General features: G+C 39.5%; 1 protein-coding gene across 1 annotated transcript in view; it reads left to right on the top strand.

Moving 5' to 3' along the window:
• Nucleotides 1-10,936, top strand: part of HNRNPU (heterogeneous nuclear ribonucleoprotein U (scaffold attachment factor A)) — a gene marked incomplete at its 5' end in the record, with an annotated part of 11,591 nt that extends 655 nt beyond the window's left edge. Inside the window, 11 exons of the mRNA XM_009082767.1 lie at nt 1,988-2,127; nt 3,703-3,802; nt 4,899-5,011; nt 5,380-5,643; nt 5,904-6,023; nt 6,523-6,651; nt 7,011-7,179; nt 7,714-7,953; nt 8,336-8,538; nt 9,603-9,674; nt 10,075-10,936. Of these exons, the coding sequence (XP_009081015.1) occupies nt 1,988-2,127; nt 3,703-3,802; nt 4,899-5,011; nt 5,380-5,643; nt 5,904-6,023; nt 6,523-6,651; nt 7,011-7,179; nt 7,714-7,953; nt 8,336-8,538; nt 9,603-9,674; nt 10,075-10,128 (1,604 nt within the window). The remainder of the gene's footprint in view (nt 1-1,987; nt 2,128-3,702; nt 3,803-4,898; nt 5,012-5,379; nt 5,644-5,903; nt 6,024-6,522; nt 6,652-7,010; nt 7,180-7,713; nt 7,954-8,335; nt 8,539-9,602; nt 9,675-10,074) is intronic.

The following is a 10,936-nucleotide window of genomic DNA, read 5'->3' as shown; positions in this document are numbered from 1 at the left end:
CTGCTTCAGGAAGCTTGGAGAGTCAGTGGTGTGGGTGGTTACAAAAGTATAGTTTGTGAAGTGAGCTTCCTGCATAACTTGCCCTATTTATGTACAGACTAGTGGAGTGTTTTCTCACATGCTCTCATAAATTTAATAAAATCTGGCAAGGCCTCCTGAAAAAAAATGAGCCATTCACACAGCCTGTTGGAGTGGTGATTGGTACAAGTGGAATGGCAGAGAGATTTGAGCAGCACAGCACAGGAATGGACAAGTACCTGCAAACAGGTGGGGTTTTTTGAGGCAGGTTATAAATGTTACCATTACTCTGATGTACAGTAAGGACAGAGTTGAATGTGTATTTGTGAGGGTAAGTATAAAGATTTAATGCAGTATTAGAAAACTTGAATTGAGCAGTCTGAACTTGTTGGATTCTTAAAGTGCCATGGAAGGAAAGCTTAAATTTTGGCATTATCTGGCATACTAGTAGTTCCGGATGGGATTTTTTGCTTTGACAAAATGCTTTGACGTGGAAGGAGGTGTTAGTTTACAGCCACATAAATTGCTGAGTGTGCCATCCTTGACATCCTGGTAACTTAAGTCTCCAGTTTCTAGTTGTTAACCTTTGTGGCAGCTTCTGATGTTCTCAATCCCAACCTGAAACAGATGCTTTTCATTATTGCTATTTCTAGTGGAAAAATTTTTTTCTGAACAAACTTTGTGATATCAAGTGTCAACAAACTGGAGACCAAATTCAAATGTAGCTTTAAGACTCAATTGTGTAACGATTTAGCACTCCCTTTCCTGGACCTTGTGAGCCAGACAAGTAAGAGGTTTAGCACTCTTAAGTGCCTTTTATCAGCCTTGTCTTAAAAGGAAGCTGTAACTTCAAATTCTTTTCTCACTTGTTGTTGTAAAAGTAATCTGCAGAGGTGGGTTTCCTCTGTTTGATTTGATGTGGTTTTCATGCAACAAATACAAGTACTAATGAGAAAACACTTGGAGCACAAATATTATTGCTGCAGTTTGGGATAGCTGCATGCAAACAAAAGATCTCCTGCATGAGAGCTGACAGTAATACAGGGAAGAGACTGCACTTCAGTGTACTCAGCCTGCATGAACATCTTATGCCAGAGCACAGCTCCTCGCTGCTGGCCTCATTGTTGGCTCCTGCTCCTCTCTTGTAACTGTCAAATAGGTTTGGAGCTGCTTCTATGGATTCCTTGCTCTGGGGAATTCCAAGTGCTGTATGCTGCACCTCATCTTACCATTAGGCATAATCCTTCTGAAACCTACTAGAAGATTGTTTTGCAGTTTCATGGTGTGCAGCTCTGAAGATGCCTGTAAAACCAAGGTTCCACTAAAGTTCTTAGAGTGATAGGTGAATTCATAGTGCAGGTCATGCTTCTTGGATGAAGGAGGCTCTCTTGGCACGTTTCATGTTCTTAGGGTTTCTGTATTTGACTTAACTGCCTTTGTTTTAATTGACTTAATCTAACTGGACTTGCTAATTGACTATATGAACCAAAGACTACTTTCAGTACTTAAATAAAAATGTGTGTTTTCTTACTTTTTGGCAGCTTCTAGGTTTGGGCTTGAGCAGTAAGACCACTTCATAAAAGGGTCTCTAGGACATGCTGCAAAGAGCACATTGCAGATTCCTTTGCTCTGTATTGACAGAAATAGGTAACATACGAAGAAGGTTCAAATAGATAAAGTGAAATTCAGTTTTTATAAGCAGGTGAGGAAAAACAGAGGGAAATTGGGTGACAGAAGTGAGATGGCACCTTGAGAATTATTCTTGTTAGCTTAAGATTTTTGGCTGAATTTCAGCCTGCAGCTCCACCTAGGCATGTGTTCAGTTTCTTTTATGAAAGATGCTGAGTACTTGCTGGCAGTTTGTCTTGAAAATCACCTTTGAAAGCTGACATCACCTTTAATGCATAAAATTGGACAGCAGTACTTTATTTTGTAATAACAGTAAACAGAATGATTTTTATGTTAACAGATAACTGTGACCTGCATTTTAAAATCTCAAGAGACCGGTTTAGTGCTTCCTCTCTGACCATGGAAAGCTTTGCTTTCCTTTGGGCTGGAGGGAGAGCCTCCTATGGAGTTTCTAAAGGCAAAGTCTGCTTTGAGATGAAGGTGAGTTAAACTAATGTTTATGGGAGAGTGTTTTGCTTGCTTAAATAGAATATTGTTTATATTTGTCAGTCTTTTTGGACTTAGTTTAAACTAATTCATGTGCACAGGACTCTGAGAAAGCCTTCTTTGTATGAGTCCATGAAATGTTCTTGATAAAAGATGGCTCAACTTGGAAAACTGTTTCTTCTTTTATAAGAACTCCATGTAAACTAAAAAACAGAAAAAGCAAAACACAAACCCTGCATTTGCCCTGAATGTGTGAGAGTTTTGGTCTCATTTTTTCACCAAGAATTCTATTTGGCATCTCATGCATCAACACTTGAAGAATGCTGATACTCTCTAGGCAGGCATTTGCTTTTACTTTGTGTAGATTGTGGAAAGCTTTTGTAAAAAAGGGGTATAAATTATCCAGCAGTCCTTTCTGTTTCTAGTTATTCTTCGAGTTTGACCTGCTCTAGGCAGGGATTTGGGCTGTATGACCTCCAGAGGTCCCTTCCAACATGAATAATTCTGGCTTAATGCAGTGAACATGTGTGTTTAGCAAGAGTTCTGACGGCTAAGAATGGCAAAGAGCAGACAGCCTTGTAATAAACTGATTTCTCCAATTTGTTGATGAAAGAGTAACAGGAGGCACAAAGCTTGATGCATTTATTTCCTTTTTTAATTAACAATGTTAATGGCTTCTTTGCATTTGATGTGCCTGTGTATATAAATACTTGCTCTGTTCTCTTCCTCTAGTGCTTCCAAATGTAACTGCTACCATGAGGAGTGGGTAGTGATGGCATTCTCCATGGCCTTGCATGGAGTGATTTTTGTGTTGATACCTATAATTCTGCAAGGCAAATGAAGTGAAATTGATGTCAGTATTTGTTGCCCTGTTCACTTTCAAATCAGTTTCACCTCAGTCACCTGACTCAAATAGTTGTAGAAACTGATAGGATACTGATAGGTTTTTTCACTTCAGTTTGGTGAAGTCTGTAAATGCAGTTAAAAAAAGCTGTTTGCTTACACATTGCAGTGCTTTTAGGTGGTTTGTTTTTTCTTTTTTCTTGTTAGGGTTGTTTTTTAAAATCTGGTTATGTTGCTTGGAAACTGGCAACTTGCCCAGGAAGTTTTACAGTGAAAAGGGATGAGTATAATATTTTCACCAGTCTCTATAAAGCATTTTTTTTTGTCCATTGCCACATTTCATTAGCAAAGTAATTTACTGTTAATCCCAATGTTATGGCAACATTTTCTTTTTTAGAAAAACCGCAAACTTACACATCTTGCTTGTGGTTTTAATACAGTACCAAAAGGACTTAAGGCTTTTTGCCACAGAGAGGGACTGCTGTGACAGGGTGTTGAAGGTATATGGTATCTGGCATCTTCATTGCTAGGTCTGGAGGTGTACAGCTATTTAGTCATTGGCTTGTGGTTTCACATACTTAAACATATTTTGCTTTTGCAGAATATGATTACTTAGACTTAGCAAAGATTTAACCGAAGTGTAAAGGTTCCAAATGTTACCTTTTGTGTTTCTGTCTTAGTGTCTAATAAATACTGCTTACCTTTTACTGGATAATTTAAAAATAGGTTACAGAAAAGATTCCTGTTAAACACCTGTATACAAAAGACATTGACATACATGAGGTGCGAGTTGGCTGGTCACTGAACACAAGTGGAATGTTGCTTGGTAAGACTTAACATTTGATGACTTTTGTATTGTGTGTGGGGCTGAATTTTTAAATCAGTTTTCTGAAGCAGATGGGAAAAGCTTGGTGGTTGTAGGCTGTGTGTTCTGAAAAGTGTTCTTAATTTGAATCATTCACTGGACATGGTGTCAGAAAGCTTATTTCTAGGATCAAATGAAGCCATTAAGTATTCAGGCCCATAAGGGTACATCATTTAAGAGTTAATTCTTCCAGTGATCAAGTAGGGCTTGTGGAGAACATTATTGAATACCTGACAAGATAAAGGATTTCTCCTTTCCTTGTAGTGTCATAAGTAGGAAGGGGGGGTTACCCTCCCCCCTCTTTAATGGTGGGCATGGTATCAGATTTAACCAGTGAAGAAAAATTCCTGGATAACTACATTATCATTCTTTTGCCTGGGGAGGGGGGCGGGAAAGAAATGTAATTTCTGAAAATAGCTGGAAATAAGGAAGTGCAGCTTCGTTAGATATATGGCAAACAGTTGTGATAATATTTATAACTAGTTGCTGAAACACACTTTTGGGGGAAATGTGTATGGGTTGGTATGTTCTGACATTAGCAGGAGCTTTCTAGTTAAGTACTGAAGTTCCACCTGAGTCCTCGTGTTTGACACTTCCTGTTAGCTTGTTCCTTACAGCTTCATCCTGAGCTGTCGCATAGGCTGAATGTCTGCTAAACTCCCTTTAAAATGGGGAGGGGTAAGTGCTACTGGAGACTGAATTCAGAAAGCCTTTCTGACTAAGTTGCAGCAGGTATACACTGCATAATCAGGTCTTCAGAGTTTAAAAATACTTGCTCATGTCTTTATCTGGCAGTACAGCTTTATTGTCAGCATGAATCTGGAACCAGAAGCATAAGGCTCTTAAAACTGGGATGAGGAAACACTGTTGTTCAATCTCAAGTGAGAGTATTCTTGAATAGAAGAACAAGCTTGTCTGGCTGTTGGGGGTGATAGCTTGTTTTGGCATTAATAAAAACATTCAGCAGCTTACTTCAGTGGCTGTAAAGTGATTTTTTTTTTTTCTCAAGGGTTAGGTGGGAATGCCTGTTTTTAATTGGTTTAAAATATTTCTTCAGGCGAAGAAGAATTTTCTTATGGATATTCTCTGAAAGGAATAAAGACATGCAATTGTGAGACTGAAGACTTTGGTGAGAAGTTTGATGAAAATGATGTGATTGGATGTTTCGCTGTAAGTTTCACTTATATTTTCTTTTGAGGAAAAGCATTCTTGAACTTTTAGACTACTTTGATGTGAGAAGCAGTGAAGAAAATGTATAAAATTGTGGGAGCAAGACAAGTGGTAGAAAGAGCAGGTATTAACAACAGTGACTGCTGCCAGCATTGATTTCTTAGTCACGAATGTCTTTGCATCCTTTAATGGAATATCAGATCTTAAAACAAGATCATTGATAGTAACTCAAAAGACAAAGTTTTGTTTAGTTCCTTTATGTATAACAGTGTTGCAGAAGTTGAGTATAGCCAGTATAGGGGAGGGACTAATACAGCTTTATAGAGTGAGGTAATTGTATCCAAACTAATGTTTTGTCTGAAAAACAGAATTTTGATGGTGATGAAGTGGAACTCTCATATTCCAAGAATGGACAAGAGCTTGGTGTTGCATTCAAAATAAGCAAGGAAGTTCTAGATGGGCGACCACTCTTCCCACATGTTCTCTGCCATAACTGCGCAGTTGAGTTTAACTTCGGTCAGAAAGAGGAACCTTATTTTCCTGTACCCGAAGAGTATTCCTTCATCCAGAAGGTCCCCCTGGAGGATAGGGTCCGAGGACCTAAGGGACCTGAGCAGAAGAAAGATTGTGAGGTAAGTTTCTTGGTGATAATCCTGAAGTTGCTGAGATAGATGGATGGAAATGGTGGAGTTAAGCAGACTTTTATACCACACTCTGACATTTGTGTTTGGGAGCTTTAATACTTAGTATCCCATGACTCTTCACCACCTCCACACACCACCCCCTTGACATGCCATGTCCCCTCTCAGTTTCCATTAGGCTTGCTGGGCTAAGTTGCATGTTAAAAAAAATCTTTGAACTAGCATCTCAAGTGTAGAACTTGTCATCATAGGTGGTGATGATGATTGGCCTGCCTGGGGCTGGCAAGACTACATGGGTTACCAAACATGCAGCAGCAAATCCTGGGAAATACAACATTCTTGGGACAAATACTATTATGGACAAAATGATGGTAAGTAATTATGTGACCTTTTATTTCTTAATATAGTAAAGACTTGCTACAAATCCAACGTCTTCGGCTGCCATGAGGTTCTTTGGTATCAAAGAAACTGGTTATTTGTTAGCTAGTGACTGTTAAGGATTTTTTTATCTTGCTGAGTTGCTAACTTGTACATGGCACAGCAGGATTCTGAAGCTTTTTGTTGTACTATATAAGAATTAGTCAGCTGCTGCTGACTGTTTAATGTATTTCTATTTCTGTATACATCACTGTTCTCAGAACATTCAGCTGGAATTAGTGGTGATGAGTATACCTTGAATTCAGCTCCATGGATTCACCTAGAGTCTTTGTTTATAAAGCTCTGTCTTACGGAGGCTTGAGAATGTCAGTTATGAGTTTGCAGCTGTGGCCTTGAATTGAGCAAGCCCTGAAGTGAGGTGGAAAGCATTCAGCAAAGAAATGTCAGCCACGTGTATCAGGACGCCTTTAACTCTGGGAAATCTCTCCATAGGTTGCAGGTTTTAAGCGTCAGATGGCAGATACAGGAAAACTGAACACACTGTTGCAGAGAGCTCCACAGTGTCTTGGAAAGTTCATTGAGATTGCGGCTCGTAAGAAGCGGAATTTCATTTTGGATCAGGTAGAAGCTTCAGTGGAAAATGGTTACGGAAATTTGTTATAGGCTATAATGTAGTAATTAACTGGGATTAAAGTTACATTGTAATAGCAGTTGTTTCACTTACTTATTCAGGGGACACAAAGTTGAGATATTACTACAAATGCTTGTCTGAACTTCTCTGGATTTATGGGATGTGGGAGGAATAGTGTTTTAACACATGGATATGAGCTCGTAACTTTGCATTATGCAGCATCTTTATGTCCAGTTATTTGTAAACTTCATTGCAAGCTCTTGTAGAGGTGAAGTCTATACACCATAAGTTGACTTCCTTAACTCTTATAATGACAGCTACGTGTAGTAAGTTACTGCATTTTTTTCAGACAAATGTGTCTGCAGCTGCGCAGAGGAGAAAAATGTGCCTGTTTGCAGGCTTCCAGCGCAAAGCAGTTGTTGTTTGCCCAAAAGATGAAGACTACAAGCAAAGAACACAAAAGAAGGCAGAGGTGGAGGGAAAAGATCTTCCAGAGCATGCAGTTCTCAAAATGAAAGGCATGGAACATAATCCTATACTGTGTTTTAGGATGCTGAGTATCTGTTTAAAGGATTAAGTAAACATGAAGTCTAAAAAATCACTTTATCTTAAACAGCTGTACTTAAACAAAACTGGAAGACTATTGTAACTTGGTAGGATAACACTATATTGTGTTCCCTCTGCTGCAGTCCTTAACACTACTCAGTTATGCTGATATGCTTCATGCAGATGCACAAAGCTGTCTTGGCATAAAGTGCCCTATATAAGTGACATATTTGGCAGAAACTGGTATTCGGAGTGGAGGCTTATAAAAGAAAAAAAAGATATAGGCAGAATGTTCTTGAGGTTTGGAACAGTACTGGCAACTCCATGAAGACCTGTTTATTTCTTTTGTCACTGTAACATTTCCTAAATGCTCCAATTATATAATCTTGTCCCTATGCTGAGGGAATGCAGGGGGTGGGAGGGAGGATGGGAGAAAGGTGGTTAAATTACAGCTTTGATTGTAGCTGAATGTAGATGCTGAATACTCAGTGTTTTTGCAATTATAGGGAACTTCACACTGCCAGAGGTAGCAGAATGTTTTGATGAAATAATCTATGTAGAGTTGCAAAAAGAAGAAGCTCAGAAGCTTTTGGAACAGTACAAAGAAGAAAGTAAGAAAGCTCTTCCGCCAGAAAAGAAACAGAACACTGGCTCAAAGAAGAACAAGAAGAGCAATAAAAATCAGTTTAATAGGGGTCAGAGAGGACGTGGAGGATTCAACATGCGAGGCAACTTCAGGGGAGGAGGTGAGTCTAGAGATAAGTGTGTGAGTTCTGGAGGTTGCTGCTGCTGAGGGAAGAAAGGTTGTAGTACTTGCATTAGAATTATTATGTAGTGGAAGCTTAGTTTTCAACTTCAGTAAGTCCAGCTTGAAATGAGAGGATTGTTGAAATCCTGGATTGCACTGTTCATGCAGTTTGAGGCAGAGCTTTGAGATTTTTATGTTAGATTTGGTGTTTACTTGTGACCACACTGTACTGGGAGTAGTACTTGGTTATATTACCATTTTCACTATGACCAGATGACACAATCTTTGCACTGAAATTTTTGCACTGAACTTGGACATCTTATTTCTGTACTATCATTATTTTGAACAGTTACTTGATTGAAGTAACTCTCTCCCTGCAGTCCCTGGCAATCGTGGTGGATACAACAGGAGGGGAGGCAACATGCCCCAGCGAGGTGGTGGAGGTGGCGGTGGTGGCGGTGGCAGCAGTGGTGCGATTGGCTACCCGTATCCTCGTGGCCCTGTCTTTCCAAGCAGAGGTGGCTACTCCAACAGAGGAAACTATAACAGAGGTGGAATGCCCAACAGGGGAAACTACAACCAGGTGATGCTTTGGGCAGGGGGATTGACTAGTTGAACTACAGTGCTTTGGATGATGTCCATTGAAAGTTGTGGTGGCTCTGAGTAGGCACAGATTTAGTTGTGGTGCTACACTAATACCACACTGCAAGGCCTTTCTGGTAGCGTATGTGCCCAGGGCTCTGAATGTGCTGATGGTGATGTGGGGGTTCCATGGTAATGCTGTACCTCTCACATTCAAGATGAAGATTTTCAGGGCATATGTGTGAAGGCTTGTGTTTGAATTTATCCCTTCCCAGTAGTAAGTGGGTTTTGGCCTTAGGGTCAAGGTGTATCTTTGTCAAACACTTAGGGGAACTTTTCTGGAAACAACTCTGCACAGAGTCTTTGTTTCGTGTCTGGTATCAAATACAACTAGTAGACACACTAGCCTAAGACCTACCTGGTGGAATATCAGTGGCTAAGTATTGGAAAACAAAATTTGGATTACTGAAGAGCCAGCAGATGGAGCCCAAGCCAGTAAACATGGCTCAGGATTGCCCAATACTGACAAACAAGGGAAATGCTGTATTTTATCTACTAGTATCTATGTCCCTTTTTCTTGTACCATAACTTCTATTTGAAGTTTTGTGGGCTAGCTCTTCTATTTTCAGTTGTGTGACCCATATCCTTTTGTCTGATCAGATAACATATCCTTGTAGCAAATACAGCCTTTCTAACTAAAAATAGACAAGCTCTTGTATTTTTAGTTGTCCTGGTGCAGTTTAGCAGCTGGAAATAGGGTGAGTCAAAACTGGATTAGCCAGCTTTCCAGACCACTGGCAACAACAGTCTGAACTGGCTGACTTAAGTCTGACATTCCTGCCCCATGTTTAAAAAGCAGTTGCATAGAGGGGGGGGAGGCTTTTGGTATTCTTGTGCTTTTCAGGGAGGGCTTTGTGGGGGTTTTTGCTTTAACCTGGGGCTGATAACCTTGTATTTGAAAGCTTATGTGCAGTATCTGATGTTTCAGAGGTAATAAAGATTGGTATCGGTACATTTCTGAAAAATCCATATAAATGAAGTCGTTAAACTGTTGTCCTCTTGCAGAACTTCAGAGGAAGGGGAAATAATCGTGGCTACAAAAACCAATCTCAGGGCTACAACCAGTGGCAGCAGGGTGTAAGTAGTCCCAGCTTTACCTTTTTCTACTGATTGCTAACTTCAGTGTTTTAAAATGCTGACTGAAATAATTGGACGTGTAGTCCAAACTGGATAGCAAAATCTAAATGCTAGGTAATATCACTATAAATAGTTTCCTCTGGAAAACTTAATCTGGCTTGATGGTCTTGATAGATCAAATACCAGCTATGGCTTAATGGTCTTAATGGTATGTAGTAGTTGGCTTCACATTACTGCTGTGAGCTCATAACTGCCTTCAGTTGTTCAGGAGCTTACGGTTATGGGAGAGGACTTCAGTCTTGCAAAGTTCCAGGGGAACTGGAACTTTGTTAAATGCTTCTGTGTTTTTTTTTCCTGTGTGATTTCAGGTTAAAACTAACTATTTATTCATTTATTGCAGCAATTCTGGGGTCAGAAGCCATGGAGTCAGCATTATCACCAAGGATATTATTGAATACCCAAATAAATGAACTGATACATATTTCTCCAAAACCTTCACAAGAAGTCGACTGTTTTCTTTAGTAGGCTAACTTTTTAAACATTCCACAAGAGGAAGTGCCTGCGGGTTCCTTTTTTAGAAGCTTTGTGGGTTGATTTTTTTCTTTTCTTTTTTTGTACATTTTTAATTGCAGTTTTAAAGTGATTCGTAAGAGAACCTCAGCATTGTGCACGATAAGAGAATGTGTCAGTATTTCAGGGTTCTACATTTTATCTGTAAAATGTGACTTTTTTTTTACCACAACAAAAGTAAAACGTTGCTTTGTACCTGGTGTCTTTTTATTAAAGAATTTTCTCCTTTTTCCCCATCCCCCAATTTCTAAGAAACAGTCGTGAGTCATGTCACAATACGATAGAAATGTTAGCAACCAGATTCGTGCAGAGGCTTCTTAGTAGCCCTCAAATACCATGAGATTATGTAAAGCTCCATATTACACTCCATCCTCTCTATGAAGCTTTTGGGTGGGGAGGGGAGGAGGGGGAGGTAAAAGTTTCTGGCAATAACTAGGACTTTTTTGTAACATTTGGAACTCAATAAGATGTTGGGGGCAAAGAGGGCTAAATAGTGAAGGTGGAGTGTATGTAGAAGCTCTTAAAGTTGTAAAACTTGGTTGCTTTATTTGTGGAGGCTCAAACTTGTGAAGGTACAACACCATAATTTCTTTTCCATTTGTTCTGCATTTTGATTCTGAAAAGAAGCTGGCTTTGCCCATTTCTTATTAAACAAAACTTGTTGTAAATCCAGTTGTCTAATGGGATCTATA

The sequence above is a fragment of the Acanthisitta chloris genome, unplaced genomic scaffold, assembly GCF_000695815.1.
Source record: "Acanthisitta chloris isolate BGI_N310 unplaced genomic scaffold, ASM69581v1 scaffold43589, whole genome shotgun sequence".
Taxonomy (NCBI): domain Eukaryota; kingdom Metazoa; phylum Chordata; class Aves; order Passeriformes; family Acanthisittidae; genus Acanthisitta; species Acanthisitta chloris.
Note: the sequence above shows the minus strand (reverse complement) of the source record. Positions and strands in the feature narration are given on the sequence as shown.